Source organism: Ctenocephalides felis, unplaced genomic scaffold (assembly GCF_003426905.1).
Source record: "Ctenocephalides felis isolate EL2017-DRISC unplaced genomic scaffold, ASM342690v1 CF-g0.4_SCAFFOLD_03571, whole genome shotgun sequence".
Taxonomy (NCBI): domain Eukaryota; kingdom Metazoa; phylum Arthropoda; class Insecta; order Siphonaptera; family Pulicidae; genus Ctenocephalides; species Ctenocephalides felis.
The window spans coordinates 21141925-21161870 of record NW_020539725.1 but is presented as its reverse complement, the minus strand read 5'-3'; the positions used below and the strand labels follow the sequence as shown (position 1 = coordinate 21161870).

Here is a 19946-nt window from a genome sequence, read left to right as displayed (position 1 = left end):
GACTGTCAGACGACCTTGAAAGTCAAGCCATTGTCTTTTTACCTATTTTGGATATGTATACTAGACACATTACAAACCCATTGTCGCTTTTTTGTACTCTATAAATCTTGTTCTGTGTTTTGATTTTATTATTGTAGTGCATGTTATTGTCCATTAGCAGCAGAAAACGTGATATTAAAATGACCTTAACGAACCAAACTGTCGAAATTTGTTTGTCCGGCGACTAAAAACAAGTTTTATCATATCTTTACTGTTGCTTCACTGTCGAATGATAAATTAAAGAACGACGCAGGTGACGGCGATATGTATTTTCTCGAATTAATACCTACAAATTATTCATATAAAATTATGAAGGCGGAATAAATAAGTGTAATACGGTGCAGAAACATATTCTTTAATAGCTTTTGGGTAATTTCAATAAAAACTATCGGGTATTTTGAATATGAGGTGCTTATTCCCATATGGTGCTAGACTGCTAGTTCATATATAATACATATTTGAACATATTATAAATAAATCGGATTAAACGGATCTTATTACAGGTAGCAACCCAAACGGCTGCCCTACCTATATGTGATAAATTTATTAGTACAATTTCTGTAATACTAATTTTTTTATTAGTGAAGTGAAATTTTATTAGTGCAAGACATCAGGCTCTCCGAGCTGGGCATCAAACCTGGATATTCTGGTTCAAATCCCATAGCTTTAATCACTAATTGAAGGAGGAGCTTTGGCGTTCAGTATAATATCAATTTCCTCATAATATTAATGATATCAAAATAGCGAAAGAATTTGTTTGAAGCATCCATGTATACAGCGACTGATTATCTGATTAAAGTGTAAGAAAAATTACCAGTTCTTACTGAAATAGATGCCAAACGTTAAGAACTATACTTCTAATACTATACTATCTAACGTAGATACTACCTATATGTATTTCTAATTTTTAACTTCCCGTAGGGTAAGTTATAGTAATTGCAAAAAAATCGGAAATGAAATTTGCATATCTATGCGTTTCAAAGGTTTTTGAACGTTTTTGGCATACCTTGGAAAAAATGGATGTAGTGTGTGTGTGCGCGTGTGCGTGTGTGTATGTATGTGTGGATACAATTTCTCATCGACGATTTCTAGAACACGAATGAACCAATTTGAATTATTCAACAAACATTCAATTCCTATTGACTAGGAGGCGTGGTGATTAGTTTTTGGCAAAGGCAGATTCAGCCGTTTGAAAGATACGGGGCAAAAGTTTCAAAAATGGTAATTCAATTTTTTGGAGAACCTAGCGACCGATTTGAATGATTCATGGAATTTTATTTGTATTGACGAAATGAAGAACTGACGAAATTTTTGGAAAGGCAGGTCTAGCAGTTTCAGAGTAATTGATGCTTTCATCAAAGTAAACATGATTAGACAAAAAAATGAGTTGTCTAATCTTGTGCGTTGTAAAAATATGTTTGTCCCTAACTTATTATAGGAACCAAAATGCACCTGAAATGCCATTGTTACTTCAATCATTCAAGTTTTAAATTTTCTGTGTTTTTCTATTATTTTAAATGAATTTTTAGTCAAAGTATGTTATTACGCAGTCTTAAATTAAATAACTAAATTAATTGTGGAAATACCATTTCACTTTCACGAGTATATTATGCAATCCGCCTTAGTCATAAAAGAAGTTTATAATGAAATTATTCAAATTACATTGCAGCGCATTAATAATATTGAAGTAGCTTGTAATGAAATTATTCAAAGATTTCTGGAAAGCAGGAAGTAATCATCTAGTACATACTGCATTGCTTTCTATATTTAAATTCTTCACATGAACAGTAGTATGCACAGAATAATTTTGTAATGATTTTATGATAGCACTGAAAATTTCATACTGAAATCGAATAAAGCAGCATTATGGAAAATCTAGCCAGTAACAAATTCTTGATTCTCTTCACTTAAATTAAGTACTACTTTTCTCAAAAAAAGTAGTTACTATCAATATCACTTTACCCACTTCAAATCAAATTCTCCTTAAACTGCAATCTATTACAAGTATACGAGGTGTGTTCAAAAAGTACCCGGAATTACTAATAATTAAATTTCGCGGGTCTGGAGTGTCTGATTGTCAAATTTTTTTTTATTGTGTTGGTATACATGCCCCTAAAGTATGATGAAATTTTCAGCTATATTCACTGTTTATTTTGTCTGTGGTAGTCGCTAAGGTTCGACGTGTTTTTCTGAGCTCGGCGATTTTTACAATGGAAGAATTGAAAAGTCAAAGAATTTGTATTAAATTTTGCGTAAAAAATGAAATAAAGTGTTGCAAAGTGCAAAAATTCACCAGATATGGCTCCGTGTGACTTTTTCCTATTCCCAAAGTTGAAGAGACCCATGAAAGGACGGCGGTTTTCCTCGATTGAAGAAAATCGCTGAGAGTGCTCAAGGACATATCAAAAAGTGAATATCAAGGGTGCTTCGAAAATTGGAAAAAACGCTGGCATAAGTGTATTATATCTGGGGGGGACTACTTTGAAGGGGACCACATTAATGTAGACGAATAAATAAATATTTTTTTGAAAAAACGAAAATTCCCGGTACTTTTTGAACAGACCTCGTATATTTATTGTGGTTGAAAAGGCCATAAAAGCTCTTCAACTTTCTATTATACCCAAACTTATATTTTTTCATAAATAACTCTGAATTACTTAATTTGTGAAAACAATTAATCACTTACATAAATACATTTTCAAGAAACATTTTCAGAAAGCCAATTAATCAACGTCTAATTGAATATAATCAACAAATACTTTCCATAAATATCGCTTGACACGCATATAATGAATCTTAATCAAAATTCTTGATCTCGTTCAAAGTAATGTACACTAATGTAATTCTAATTACTAGTTATAAAATTATCAACCACATGCTAAGATATGGCTTAGAATGTAGACTAATTGAAATTAAACCTGAACGATTGAACTATTTTTAATACTCTAGATTACATTTCTTTTATACTCGAAATTATGCGATTTTTTTTAACTACTAAGATATTCAAGTTGTATAATAAATTAATATCATCTATCAATTTGCATTTATAAATATGCACGAAGACTTGATATACAAGAATAAGACAATCTTGATAGAAGTTCGAGCGATTTTTCATGATGATCTATTGTCTACAATAAAAATTATCGGGGATGTAATAACAATTAAATTAATAACTAATATATAAAGGACAAATACATAATATATTCATACTGAGCCATAAATGAATTTTAATAAAAATTATTATTTTAATCAGGTGTGATTGACGAGGACATGGAAGTTGGAAAAAGGTTATGGATTGATGAGTATATTCAAATGCATAAAATTTATAAAAAAATAAAAAATAGTCTCAAGTTTCACAATGTTCAGTATATTTTCAGAAAATACACCTTAATAAAACTAAAAATATAGCAATTTGATATTGATCTTATTACTAAGCCACCGGCATGCGTGGTTGAAAAATTTAAGCAAGTTTGCATTAAAAGTTATTTATTTTTGATGATATCGTTTATAGGGTTTTATTTCAAAAATTTGAAATTACAAGAACTCGGTTTTGCAAAGTCCCGTTATGTATAATACTCATTTTTGAGATCACTCCACACCAGGAAAATGATTTCTCATTTTATATGTATCATACCTAATTAAATTTATTGCGTTTATTATGTAATGTAATTTATGTTAATTTATGTAATGTAATGAGTTTATGTTAACCAAAGAAGTAAATATAAGCAATATAATTTTAAATCTTAAAAAATAAAACCATCTGACAAAGATTGACGAATATGCTCATGTCTCGATTCAAGCCGAAATACCCAAAAAGGAGACTGTTCGCACTTTTCAATGAAGACTTTAAATGGTATAGTAATTAACTGTCGTTCTGCTATCTAAATGTGTAGTCAAACATATTACTTATTAGCGACTTGTTTTCATTTCATAATTTACTACTCAAAAGCCTAACATTTACATTTTATCGAACTAGATTCAGGTCCAGCACGAGTCAGATGCACTTTTAAAATAATCAATTCCGGTAACCTTGAACAAGAGTCACACAGTTCTTCCATCAGCCTCGATTTACCAAGTATAAATCACGTGTTGTTTATTGCTAGCCATTTATCAATCATTTGCTAGTTTTTTTTATTTATTTTTTAGTTTTATTACTTTATTTGCAGTTAATTACATTTTGCTGGAGCCTGAGGATTTTTAATGAATTTCAATAATAAGCTAGATAATTTATTGCTGATCATGAGATCAGAAACAGAAAAAAAATGCGATATGAAATTCGAGGTAAATTATGCGAGAAAGTCAATGTGATTTAGTAACAACTAGATTAATCACTAAATTTAATTGAGTAAAACTATTTTCGAAGAAGTTTAGGTAGAATTGTATTGAAAAAAATATTTTCGAATTGCCAAAAAATGAGAATCATCAGTAGTTATTTAAATTTGTTTCATATTTTTCATTTCAACATCATATTCTCACTTTTTATTTAATGATTAGTTAATTCACATACAAGTACTTTTAAGCGCACTGCCTTGTGTTGACAGGATTGTGAGTTTGAATCCCCTTTTTAGAAAACCTGATATCATGCTGTAGTGATATCAAATGGTAGACCAAAGATAAGTTTTCAATTGACAAAAAGTTTATTTCGGGTGAAATGGTAAACCTCTAACTATTCATCCCTTTTACCAGTTCTGACCAGTACTAGGCCTGATACTATTGAGAAAAATCAAAATCATATTGAGAAAATGTCGTAAATAAGTATTTGCAAATCTAGCATAGCCTTGATATTGGAATTTATTATGCATGTCTTACATAAAGCTTAAAACCAGTACATGAAAAGTAAAAACAAAATAATTTCACTCGCGGTTATTCTAAATGTTACATGGGCTAGCACTCATTGGAAACTTGTTCTTGCGTTTTATGAAGTTCCTGTAAGATAAGTTATTAAATTTATTTTATTTCTTTCTAGATAATCTTATTATAACGAATCTTAAAACATATTGTGGGCGTGTAATATGTATACGATTGCGTGAATCTACCATGTTTTCTGAATCTCTAAATTCAAATTGGATGGTTCTAATATTCTAAATACACATTAAGATTTTAGCTAAGACAGGTCACCAGCTTTGGAGATTATTATGACTACCTCTGGACCGATTTTATTTATACACTGATGAACATGGTTTATATTAAAATTATGTATGTAAAGCACCCATGCAACACAAAACAACAGATACCTGTGCTGAAATTGATTTATGCATTTTATAATCTTTCAAACAAATTGTGACTAAAACGCAATTATTCGGAAACAATACTTTAATCTTTCGAATATTTTTTTTATTTGTATCCTAATAAGGCAAATTTGAGTTTCTAGAAACATAATTATATAAAGCGACGTATGATAAGGACGCAAAATAAGAAAAACATTTGATATGATCGACCCGGATGCCAAAGGTACTTGGACCGAATCCTGGCAATGTGTAAAAAAAATTATATACTTGTAATATTAAAAATGAACTACAATATTGAACAGATTTGATTTCGTAATATAGAGTAAAATTTTGATAAAAATGAATACGCTCGCAAGTATTATGTTAATAGAAATCGAAATATGTAAAATCGATATAATATGTAGAAGTTAGTGTAGAATAAAATGCATATATGTATATATGTATATATGTATATGTATATATATATATATATATATATATATATATATATCAAGCATAACTTGATTCTCGTGTGTTGAAATCAAGTAAATTTTAATATATAATTTTCTCGTTCTAATTAGACGTCATACTGTAATAATTTCATTAATCCGCTTAGAATATTTTAAACCGATTATGAGATGCGACATCAGTTGCATCAGAAACCGTTAATTTTGGAATAACCTTGTACTCTGTCTGTACCTGGTAATATCCATCATCAAATCAAGACTTAGTTCCAGTTTATTAGCCATCTTAATATAATATTTCTAACTCAGTATTTTCGTCCCTTACTCGGACACATGACACATGAACGAAAGTTATATTTAATCATAGATAATAACCGCAGAAAACTATAGTTCTTAGAATGCTTTTGTCACACGGTATGAGTTCTGAAGGAAACGTTTTTCTTACGTTAATAGTATTACGATCCACTTCCCTATTTCTTATTGATTAACTATGCGTTGTCTTTAGAAGTTCTACGTTCTACACCCTCTTCGGACAGCCTGGTGTCAGGCTGGAGTAATAGCGGTTTTCACTAAAAATACAGATAATAATGTTTTCAAATAAAAATAGCCTTTTCTCTTGCATTGCTAAACCTACTAAAAAGGCATCACTATCAAAAATTCTAAAAATGAATTCATCAAATAGAGATGAGACGACAACTGTTGGGTTGGCACAATAACATATAGTTAATATCTGACTACTGCTATAATTCCATACAATAATTTAATATACAATTTTTATATCTAGTTCAGAAAAAATACGGAAGTGAATAGTTCCAGCTGTGTTTATGAATGTTGATTGCAAAACATCACTAAGCATTGTAGCTTGCACAGTTTATGTTAACAGATATATTATGAGCCAGCACATTGTGTTGATGTTGGGGGGTTTCTCAACCCCTTTCGAAGTATTTTATACTTCGAGGAAAAATAAAAAAATTAAATGTATTCAGAAAACAAAAACCAATGGTAAACAAATATAAATTAAAAATAAAATTCTTCTTACTCCGTAATCAATAATAAACTAAAATATATTCTATATAAATTTTATATAAATGAAAAAACAAAAATGAACACTAATTAATATTGTATGAAAATGTTATCTGTTTTGGAAGTCCAAGCCGCGGCAGCTATTTGGTTGGATCTGGAAACATCAGCGTAGTCGGTTGGATAGGTTGAAAAGAAATTCGAATACACTGACAAATAAAAATAACTGTTGACTTGACACACAATAGAAATTTAATCCACTGATAATATTGAACTGATAACAAACACTGAAAGGAACTGAATGTATTGATTGCAAGTAACTGAATGAATGAATTAAACCAAAATGAATGAAAACCACGGAATAAATCAACTCGAACACTGTAAGGAACTGAAAGTAACTGAACGAATGAAAGGCGCGGAATGAATTGATTTTAATGGAAACTATTGCCTGCATCGGCCTTTTTATGAGTCAGAATTGCCCGATTGCCTCAATTTGAAACGTGTTGTCCAAGTAGAAAAACAAACCTTTTACAGGTCCGACAACCTAGACAGATGCGGCGCAAACATTTTCCCCCGACTAAAAGGTTAGCCTTTTATACTTCTGAAAATACTCGAAATTGGTACATAGTGAACCTCATGATTAGGAAGGATAGAATTGCCAAAAATAAATTCAAACTTTCATTCAGAGTAGATCGGTTACGGAAGCCTGACCTCGCGCCAGGGTCCCGCTCTCACAACCTACCACATTCACACAATCTAGATTGCGGAAGTTTTATTTTCGCGCCAGGGTCTAGATTTTTGGACATTTACAAGAATCTTCCAGAGACTATGAGGGGTGTTCTCATCGCCCTGGAGATTTAAAATTTGGCAAAACTATATATAGAAGCAAATATATCATGAGATAGAAAAGTTTTTTTTTTTTTTTTTGAAATGAATAATTCAGATATAAACTATTGAATAGGTAGGGGGCATAGTTTGACAACAGGCCGCTTGATTAGGGTATTTCCCGTTTTTACCAATGCTACTCGAACCACTCCATCAGGGCCCGGAAAAACCTCTTCAACTCTTCCCAACCCCCAATGAAGCGGACGCGCATTCTCTTGTTTTACAACTACCAAATCACCCTTTTTAATAGGATTAGTGACTGTATTCCATTTCTGTCGGACCTGTAGCTCGGTTAGATATTCCACATTCCATCGCTTCCAGTAAGAAGCGACAATATGATCTAACAATTGTTTTCTTTTAGTCAAATTCAAGTTTTCATAGTCAACGGGCAAATCCGACAGAGGCTCTTGCATTAAGAAGTGCGCAGGCGTAAGAGGTTGAGGATCCGATGGATCATTGCTCAGCCAACATAACGGTCTTGAATTCAGTAAGGCTTCGATTTGATTGAGGACTGTATTAAACTCTTCGTAGGATAAAATTTGCAACCCTATAACTTTAAACAAATGGGTCTTCACTGATTTAATATTCGCCTCCCATATACCTCCAAAATGTGGGGCAAACGGTGGATTAAATTTCCATTCAATGTCATGTAAAACCAATAATTCATTGAAACGCTTTTTATACTCTTCGGAATTTAGGAGAAGGAATAAGGAATCAAGAGTATTTTTGGCTCCTATAAAATTGGTTCCACAATCGGAGTAAATACATTTGATAGGACCACGCCGGGCTAGGAATCGTTTCAAGCAATCTAAAAATGTATCGCTTGTTAAATCTGAAGCTAATTCGAGATGTATCGCCTTAGTGGCTAAACAGATGAACAAGCATATATAAGCCTTGTAGGTTCGAGCGCCTCTGTGACGACTCATGGAGATATTGAAGGGGCCTGCATAATCAACGCCGACGTTTAGGAAAGCTCTACTGGCTGTTATGCGCGGTACTGGTAAGTCGCCCATGAATGGAAAAATGGGTTTCGGATTCTGTCGAAAACAAGTTATACACTTGTTAAGACGATTGCGAATTATTGCACGAGCCGACAAGATCCAATATTTTTGCCTCAATAAAGATAATACTAAGTTTGATCCAGTATGTAAATTATTAATATGGTAGTAATCTATGAGACAATTTACTACTTGGTCTTTTTTTGGCAAAAGAAGTGGATTGTTATTAGTTGTTAATCCTAATCTACCTTTAACGCGTAAACAATTATTAGAATCCAAAACCACATTTAGTCGGCAAAACTTCTTCGAACAAGACTTTCCGTTCGTTAATAGTTTGAATTCTTCGGGAAAATGATGTTCTTGGACTAAACGAATAATAATAACCTCGGCTTGTTTCAAATCTGAAGTCAAAAGTCGGTTTCGATTTGTTATAATTTTACAAAACTTCAATATATAAGCGAAAATTCTTACAAGTTTGCACCAATTAGAAAATTTTTGCGTTAATTCATATAAAGGATTGATCGGTGGTATGACACTCTTTACTATTAGAGCGTTAGCTTTTCTTTCTTGATCAATATCTCCGGAAGGTTCAACCGTTTTTGCAGGCCAAGTTGATATAGGACCATTCAACCAATCCGGCCCAAACAACCAATTCTTATGTTGGATAAAATCCTTAGGTCGAAGACCTCGAGAAACACAATCGGCTGCATTTGATTAGAAGGAATGTGAAGCCATTGTGCATTAGGAATGAGATCCCGTATTTTTGTTACCCTATTGGCTACAAATGTTTTCCAACGAGTAGCCGGTCCTGCTAACCAGTGAAGGACAATCATAGAATCGGAAAAACAGTAAATAGAATCAAAATCTATACTATGTTGGTTATTCGTTAATATAAAATTCAGAAGTTTTGACAGTAAATGACAGGCACAAAGTTCAAGCCTGGCTAATGTTTGGTTTTTAATCGGTGTTACACGCGATTTTGAAATCAACAAGAAATTCGGATTGCCAAGAGATTTAATATAAACTACCGCTCCATACGCTTGCTCTGAACTATCCGCGAAACCAAATAATGAACATTTGTTTTGTTTTGATGTTTCGAGATAACGCGGAATCTGATAGTTATTAAGATGCTCTAATTCGGAATATACGGCTAACCATGATGTAATAATAAATGATGGTAATTCCTCATCCCAATCGATTTTTAATGTCCAAATTTTTTTCAATAATATTTTTATCTTAACAACTATCGGAGTTAGGAAACCCAGAGGATCCCAGATTCGCGCTATTACTGAAAGAAGTTGTCTCTTTGTCCATTTTCTCCACGTAAGCTTTATTTCGAATGAAAAATTATCTGATAAGGGATCCCATTTTAATCCCAATACCTTTGTAGAAGATTCCATTTGAAAATCCGATTTAGAGAAATGTTTATTTTGTACATCAGAATCAGAAAAAAGTTTACGCAGATTAGAATTATTAGATTCCCACTTTTTTAATTCAAAACCACCAGACGATAATACAGTCTGCAAACCCTCGCAAATGGTTTTAGCGCTATCCAAGGAGTCGATACTTGTAACCACATCATCAATATAGACATCGTTCTCAAGAATTCTAGAAATAGATTGAGAATATTTGGAACATTCGTCTCGGGATAGTTGTTTGATGGTTCTGATAGCTTGAAAGGGAGATGATGATAGACCAAAAGTTACGGTATTTAATTCATAGATGCCAATGGGTGCATCGGGAAACGGTCTCCATAAGATTTTTTGATATTTTCTATCTTGTTTACGAACCCAAATATTACGATACATTTGTTTGATATCAGCTGTTAATGCTATAGGCCCGAAACGAAAATTTAGAAGGATTGAACAAATGTCGGTTTGTAATTTAGGACCAACATGCAAAATTTCGTTCAAGGAAGTGAATTCTGAATTTTTCGCAGATGCATCAAACACGACGCGTAAAGGCGTAGAGGAACTTTCTTTTTCGACAGCGAAATGAGGAATATAATATCCATTTTTTATTTTAATAAAATCATCGACTTCCTGATCTACCGGACAATAATCGACAAAGGATAATTGGTTTTGAGTCAGGTAATCTTCTATAACGGCGGCATATTTTTTATGAAATTCGGGATATTTCAAAAATTTATTTTCAAGCATGTGGTATCGCTTTAAGGCTAAATGAAATGATTTGTATAAATTTCTGCCTTCACTTTTAAAAGGCAGCGCTACTACATATCGTCCATCTGGAGATCGCGTAGTAGTTGTAGTAAAATGGTTTTCGCATAAATCATCGTTAGAAGAGAGGATTATTTCGGGAATGTCTTCTAATTGTAAGAATTTATTCATTTGTAAATGGAAATCTGAATCTGAAACATTACATAAATTAGTAGAAGTGCCGGTATTTTCAAATAAATCAGGAATGGAACCTAATATTAAATAACCCAACCGGGTTTCTAGGGCCACAGGTAATCCTTTATCATTTTTAACTTGATTAGTGCCAAGAATTTCGCCGAAAACATCGCAACCCAAAATTCCGTCGACCTCCTGGGGTGTATGAAAGTTAGGATCCGCTAAAGGATAATTCAGAAATGTTTTGATGGATGAAATCGGAATGGTAATTTGTGGTTGCTTTCCCACTATCTCGTGTACTACGTATGCACAGACCGATAACTGATAAGAATCAATTAAAGATTTCAAAGTGAAATTAACTAATCCAATAACTTTATGTGACGAATTGCCTAACCCGATCACTTGGGTTGATATTGGAAGAATTTGTAAATCAGCCTTTTTGCACCAAGTTAATGTCACAAAATTTCTATCGCTTCCCGAATCAATAATTGTACGTAATAAAATGTTTTCTTTTCTAGTAGTAACTTTTACTACTGCTGTCGGCAATATGGTAATATGATGTGCGATTTTGTTTTGATTAAATGCGCATAAAACCGTACTACCTGATTTGGAATTAGAAAGATTATTTTGATCCGTACTCGCAAAATTGCTACCAGTATGCAATAGCGAGTGATGTCGTTCGTTACATAATAAACAGGTTTTATTCGATCGACACGTAGTCGTTATCTTATGACCCAAACAATTGTCGCATAAGTTTAATTTTTGAATAAGGGATCGCCTATCAGGTATACTCAATGAAAGAAATTTCGAACAAGTAAACACTCTGTGTTGTTCCCGACACACAAAGCATTTGTTATCATATTTATTTTTTAACAAAAATGACCGGCTAATTTTAGTGTTTTTGTAATTGGGTTTGTCATTAGTGAAATTGTTGGTCATACCATATACTTGATTTTTTGCCTGTTGTGACTTTTGAAGAAAATGCAGGAGGTCTTGGTATTTGGGAAACTCACCTTGATAAAAATGCTCGAATTTTTCTTGTAACAACGGATCGAGTTTCGAGAATGCCAGTGACGTAATAAGGAAATCATAGGCGTCGGGAATATTCAATTGGGAGAGCGCTTGCACCGCGGTATCGAATTTTTCCAGGAATGAATTTATTTGTCCAGATGAAATGGTTTTGAATGACAATAGTTGTTTGAAATAATTGGTGGCTAAGTACCGTTTATTTTGGTATTTTTTTATGAGCGCTTCCCAAAGAATTTGATAATTATTTGCGGTCGGTAGTATAGAATGAAATATTTTTAAAACCGGACCCTGTAACGCTCCTTTTAAAAAATGAAATTTTGATACATTATCTAACTCTGTATTTTCATGAATTAGTGAATTAAATGTTTCATAGAATAATGGCCATTGTTGAATATCACCTGAGAATTTAGGTACTTCAATGGACGGTAAATGTTGCTTGGGTACAATGTCTTTAATTGAAGAACTATGCGCATTTTTATTATCTAGTAATTTCTCAGCGTGTTTTATTTTGGCATACATCGTTTCAAGGGCCTTTATTGCGGAATATTCCGGAATGAAACTAGGATTATCTAAATATTTTAATTTGTTTATTTCATCGCACAATTGAATAAATTGTTCACGAGCATTTTCAGTAATATATAAATTTTCAAGAAATTGTGTCTTATTTGAAGATACATCAATCTGTTGCGATAGATCGTACGTTTCTTGCACAATTGAAAAGTACATCTCTCTCTTGGCGGTTAGACGTGCAATTTCTGCACCAATATCGATTTTAGGCGCCATTATATATATTTTTGTTTTCTGTATACACCCAATTAATCCTAATAATAATTAGGATCCGGCTCGAAGGACCAAATGTTGATGTTGGGGGGTTTCTCAACCCCTTTCGAAGTATTTTATACTTCGAGGAAAAATAAAAAAATTAAATGTATTCAGAAAACAAAAACCAATGGTAAACAAATATAAATTAAAAATAAAATTCTTCTTACTCCGTAATCAATAATAAACTAAAATATATTCTATATAAATTTTATATAAATGAAAAAACAAAAATGAACACTAATTAATATTGTATGAAAATGTTATCTGTTTTGGAAGTCCAAGCCGCGGCAGCTATTTGGTTGGATCTGGAAACATCAGCGTAGTCGGTTGGATAGGTTGAAAAGAAATTCGAATACACTGACAAATAAAAATAACTGTTGACTTGACACACAATAGAAATTTAATCCACTGATAATATTGAACTGATAACAAACACTGAAAGGAACTGAATGTATTGATTGCAAGTAACTGAATGAATGAATTAAACCAAAATGAATGAAAACCACGGAATAAATCAACTCGAACACTGTAAGGAACTGAAAGTAACTGAACGAATGAAAGGCGCGGAATGAATTGATTTTAATGGAAACTATTGCCTGCATCGGCCTTTTTATGAGTCAGAATTGCCCGATTGCCTCAATTTGAAACGTGTTGTCCAAGTAGAAAAACAAACCTTTTACAGGTCCGACAACCTAGACAGATGCGGCGCAAACACATTGTCTTTTCAAAAACATATCCAAATTATTTCTGCAAGCTGTACTTTGAAATTATAACGAAATTCTCAACGTCATTTTCAATTCTTAAGCTTCTTTAGGATAAGTATACGAAGTGCCCAAAGAAGGCCTTACAATTATATTTTAATTACGTTTTAATATAATTACATTAAAAAAATTAAGTACTAAATAATGATTAAAAACTAAAAATAACAAAACATAAATTTTATTTTTAGAAATCTTGACCAAATTTAATTTATATTTAAGATACCATCTCATATATAAATTCCCATAGCATAAATTGCACTAATTAGTGCAATTTTACATATAAATTTTTGCATTGTAGTTACATGTAAACCTATATTTAGTAATAAATTTTTTTAACTTTTAATTTTAGCTTGCTTAATATATTTTTTTGTGAATTTCAAATAATATATATAAGCTTGTATTCGCTAATAAGTTACAGATCAACGTTTTAAGAAAAAATCAAATATTAACTGGCTTTAATATGATGATTTAAATTTAAGCCTTGGAATGATGATTTTCATTTTCAATCTCCTAGTATAAGTCAATGTATTGACAGTACCTTTTTCGTAAGTTAACTGTGATTGACGAATATACTCGTCATGAAGAAGTGACAGAAATTTTTTTGACCATTATATTTGTCATGGATATGATAGTGACCATTTGGTACTTAAATTAATTAAATTAAATTAAATGTTTTGAGGAAAATAAAATATGTATATCCCGAAATATCAAGTTTTTTGAGACTGACTGTATGAAATAAATAGTTGTAAGAGCATTTTAGCATGGTAAATTTCATGAATTTCCCGAAATGTCGAAATAATATATTTATACAATAAGAATAACTAAGATTCAGCTATTGAAAGAATAATATTATTTATTTTCACTATTTACATTTTCTTTTCTTTAATTATTATTACTTTCTTACTTTAACATATATAATATTTTATGGAATTTAATTCGTTTCTTATGCCTATGTTAATAAAGTAGTAAAATCTAGTGAAAAAATTTTGCAATTTTGTGAAATATTATTTATCCGATATCTTACCAGCTCAACTTACTTTGTGATTGGCAAATATATTCGTCATGAACTCGGTTTGGACTACACAAAAGTGTGCGCACTGTTTGAAGTGTGCGCCACAGTTAACTAGTTAAATAGTAAAAAAAAAACAAAAATCTTTACTGGTTACTAGGGACTAAATCCAAACTAAGTTCATACAATAAGCCCCTTTTATATAAATCTTTATTCAAACCAATTTGGTGCTATGATATACAATTGTGGGGCAGTGCTCATAAGACTAATATAGAAATAATACAGAAATTTCAAAACACAAGGAGCTCCAAAATATGTTCCCAACTGGTTGTTTCATGTCGACACAAATACACCTACCATAAATAAAATAATAGCAAAAATAGCACATAAGTATAGAAACAAGCTCGTCAGTCACCCAAATTCATCAGCATACTCCTTGATAACAGAGAACTATCCAAGAAGATTGCAAAAAAAAGCGTCACTGGATTTAAGTCATCAACTCTCCTGATAGAAAATTAGTCATTATTTATAAGAAAATTATTTATTAGTAAATAGTTAAAATTATATAATTATCAATAAAATATTGTTAATATTATATCGAATGGGAAAGCAACTACTGAGTTGTTTTTCCAACATGCCCCAATAGTATACAATGTCCCTTTACTACCGACTATTGCAAATTCCTCAAATTTATTAAATATCCTTAACTGGACAGTTGTAAATAAAAGAGATAATAAAAAAAAATTTATTGTTTGCGTAGTTTACAATTTCAGTAACATTTTATAATATTTGATTCAAATACAGTGGAACTCGTTTATCCGGACCTCAGTTATATGGATTCAGATATATATAAAGTAATCTAAGAAAATATATATGTACATACATAATAAAGTTTCATTTTCTTAATAAACATTATTTTCGTTGAGATCTATGTATGTATTTGCTATTTTTGATAAATATACATTATTCTTCATACATTCGATTATCCGGAATTTCGATTATCCCAATGCCTATCCAAAACAATTAGTCCGGTTAATCGAGGTTCTACTGTACTATATTTTCTAAAAACGAGGATTATGGTAATAATTTAAATATTTGCCGACATTTTACGTTACTCATCCGCTGATACTCTAAGAAAAAGACTTCAACGTTTATGATTATATAATTCAATTTTTTTTATTTTGCAGCAATACCAGTTGGAAATTGGTCACCTCCGTCTGATATAGACTACAACGAAAGATTCCGATGGGGCGGAGCGGGCGAGATGGAGGACAGCTACGAAGCGGCTTTACGACGAGGACTGCCCTATCCCGTCCTTACGGTCGCTGAATACTTCTCGCTGGGACAAGAAGGATTCGCTTGGGGAGGACAATATAGAGCTGCGGGATATTATGCTTCGATTTTACTTGGGTAAATATATATATATATATATATATATATATATATATTCACTACTAAAATATTAATGTGGGTCGTCAATTAATCACGTATGGCTTAAAAGGAGAGGGCTGATAAAAAATCTCTAAATATCGCAAGTGGTAGGGGGTCATGTGCATTTATTTATTACCTGAATTTTTGAAAAAATATATTTTTTAATTTACAATTACTTCTTTTTATTCAATTATTCACGACATTAATACACAGTCCCTATGTATAAAAACTCAATTAAGTAAGTCTAATTCTTAAGACTTAGATGTTGGGATATATATTTGTATCTAGTTGCTGTTCCAAACAAATTAATTTTCTTTAATTTATTTATTTACTAATATAGTAATTCTGACATAAGGTGTAAAAACTTAATATAAAAATCAATCAACCAAATGTTATAACGCATAAATTAAAAAAATAAGTCGATAATACTGAGTTAAAGTTAAAGATATTGTATTGATAGTCGCAAAATTATGTAGTTTTGGTTATTATAATATTTCATATATATTAGTAATATCTATTAACAAAATCTTGTCCATTAAAAATTAAAAGCATTTGCTTGTATCTTGAAAGTTCGCTCCTTTTTTGAAATATGATACGATTTGATGAATCGTATTTCAAATTTCATCATCCAAAATATATACAAAATCGATTAGACTTGACATTGACAATAGAGACAATAGTCTATATGCAATAAATGACCTTTGATGTCTGTTCTTCCATATATTTATTGAATCTTGTAAATAAATAGATTCACAAAAATCTGATTATCAACAATCAACATATTTGCATTATGTTGTCATTTCGTTTCCTGGAAGATACAATTCGCAGATTTAATTAAAATAATTCAGAATAGTTCAATCAAAATTGCATAAAAATTGCATGAGGTGTGTGTGGAAAGTGAACAAAACTTTTACTATACGTTTTTGCGAATACCACTACATAGATTTAAGAAATATAATTTTCCCTTCGTGTCTTTCCAAAAATTTCAAAACTTCAGCAACATATTGATTTAGTATTATTCTTTATTAATATTTTATTTGCTTAAACAAGTTTCATTTCGCATCAGTATAATTTAGTTAAAGACATTTTTTACTTTAGTATAAAATTAAAAAGTATTTGCTAGATTTGAATTCTTGTTCATCAACTTTCTTACAACGGAAATCATTCTAAAAGAAAAATGCCACTTGCGATGCTAAGCCTCACAATCAGTAAAAGTAACATATTAGGTTGTTAATATGTAGAAACATCAGAAGCAATCATTTGGAACACAGTCTAACCTTTTTTTCTCACAGTTGTGGGCGTTACTTTTAATTTTGATGTGATTTTATGTAAATTTTAAAGTTTCGCGTTACGTTTTGTTTCTATTTATAGACCATGATTGATATATTTTTATGAAGTATTGATACCTATCCTAAAACCATCTCAATAATTTGACTTTATTGTACTTTTACTCTTTATAAATATTGCTTTATTAATCTAATATTTTTCCAAGTACGGCATTGGCGTGTTGGCTGCTTATGAACCTGCTCCTGGTAGCTGTCCCGCGATATGGAGCCTATTTGATGTTTACGACTGGGCTTTTATTGGCTGCCACGGATTTAGGCTACTATCTGATGTTGCCAGCAAGGCCTCTACGAATTGTACTTGAAGGCGGAGCGCTCGATTTTCGATTAGGATGGTGCTTCTGGCTGGTCTTAGTTGCTGGTAAATACTGAAAAAAATTGTAAACCAAATTTTCATCTGCTCGATATCTATTCACTTATTTTGTTTCGCCGACAATTGAAGTAGTTTTGCAAAATGTAGAGCAAGTAGTGTGAGCCACTCAAATTTTTGAGACTTCGCAATTTACAAACTAAGGTCGCAGTGAGGGGCAACTCAAGATATGTCACTAAACCTTCCTAGTATCTAATTATAAATTATATAAATCAACACATAAGAACCCAATATGCCCGAATACATATACAGTTTAACATTATCTATCATTGATTAGTCTTTACATTATGATAAAAAACGAAATTATTAACTTTTCTAACAAAGTCGTGTAACCCAATATTTATTTACTTCCCAAAGAAGAAAGAGAGCTTAAGAATATGTGTAAATATATCGTTTATCGAAATTAATATAAATATTGTTCACAATGTTATCAGGATATTGGATATGATATATTCGTCTTCTATATATTTTTAACCTGCTTCGAGCAGCCCGATTTCAAGCAGTTGTGACATAAGTTTTCACTTGGAAATATAGCTGTCTATATGTTTTAAAGTGAAAATAGCCCTTACCCGGCATTGCTGCAGCAAAAAAAAAATCGACACATTTGGGTTGCCATTTATAAAAAATCGCTGTTTATAAAAAATTCATCTCAACAGCGTATAAGACCCTTAAGTTATGATCGACATATTTAACAAAAATATTTAATTAGTTCAAAAAATTACATTAGAGCATTATAGAATACCTTATTTGCCTCATTTACTCACATTGATCAGCATATATGTGGGTACCATCACAATTTACCATAATCCCCATGGTCATGATTTTAATGAAATAATATGATAATAATTGACAATTTGAACTCTTTATTAATTGCATAACTCCGTTGTTGGAAACGTGACAAATTATGCAGGTACATGTGTAATAATATTCTACATCATGATTAACTACGAGAGACGTTATATAAAGTTAATTTACTTAATAATTGATAGAATCTGGAATTGAGTTAATTGACTACAATAATTAAATCATAACATTATTTTCTTGTGCAATATTCATTACGATTAAAACTTTTGTGCTCGGTTGCATAATAAATTAGCGCAAAGTAATGATATGGGAATAATATAGTAATATTTTATTCGCAAATGCGCTTCGACAAAGTACTATAATAGATCTTATTGAAATATATTCCATTGTATATGTAATAAACATAAGTTGTTTTGAAATAAATAAAACATGTTATATGGCGAACAACATTTATAGTGAACAAAAACTTTTAACCTCAGTCAGTACCTATCGATATTTCATTAGATTTAATTGGTTTAAATTTAAAATGTCATTTGTAAAGCTTTAATTATAATAAATTGTTGATCGAGAAATTAACTCGAAATTATTTTTAGAAATTTATTAACAACAATTGAATTTGTTATTTGTTATATATTGTTTTTTACATTTTTATAAAAAGCATGATATATTAATTATTCACACAATTATTTGTGTAGATCAGTAGTCGGGGAACCGAAGTAAATTACATTAAATAAGGTAAATATGGAATTTTTGGAGTAAAAAGTATGTATTTTTCATTGATATTCACAGTATTTTCTACATAGTTGTCCGTATGGGGGTAATCTCCTTTCGTCATGGAGATTAAGTTCCTTCACGTCGTCTTAGACAAAAATATTCTGGGGTAATGATTAAAAAAGATCCCCAACTTTTGTTTAGATGGAACAGGTGCTTCCTTATTCTCTGTAATCTACATATATATATATATATATATATATATATATATATATATATATATAGAAATAAGTCGGATTTTCCTTCCTGACGATATAACTCCAGAACGCACAAACTGATTTCGGCAATTTTGCATTCGTTGGAAAGGTATCGGGCTCCGCAAGGCTTATAGCTAAGAAAATTGAAGAAAAATTTCAACAGAAAAGCGGAAAAATCTTTTTTCACAAACAGCGTCATCTCTGATACTTAGCATGTACTACAAATCAATATATTAAGTAGATGGTGCCGGTACATACATTGTTGGACAACTACTCATTTCCCTTCCAAATATAAAACAAAAAAAAATTCTTCATCTTTCTCACGAAACCATTTGGTGGCGAAACGGAGTTCGCTGGGTTTGTTAGTTTTTTATAAAAGTATATAATTTTTGTAAGATAACTATATTTTAACAATAGAATAAATAAAACCGATTCAATTATAGTA

At 31.2% G+C, this 19946-nt stretch overlaps 1 protein-coding gene across 1 annotated transcript in view; it reads left to right on the top strand.

The window, feature by feature from the left end:
- LOC113385236 (dual oxidase maturation factor 1-like) overlaps window positions 1–17720 on the top strand; it is a gene marked incomplete at its 3' end in the record, with an annotated part of 124953 nt that extends 107233 nt beyond the window's left edge. Inside the window, 2 exon segments of the mRNA XM_026623068.1 lie at window positions 15773–15995; window positions 17509–17720. Coding sequence (XP_026478853.1) covers window positions 15773–15995; window positions 17509–17720 — 435 coding nt within the window.
- Between the last annotated feature and the right edge of the window lie 2226 nt (window positions 17721–19946).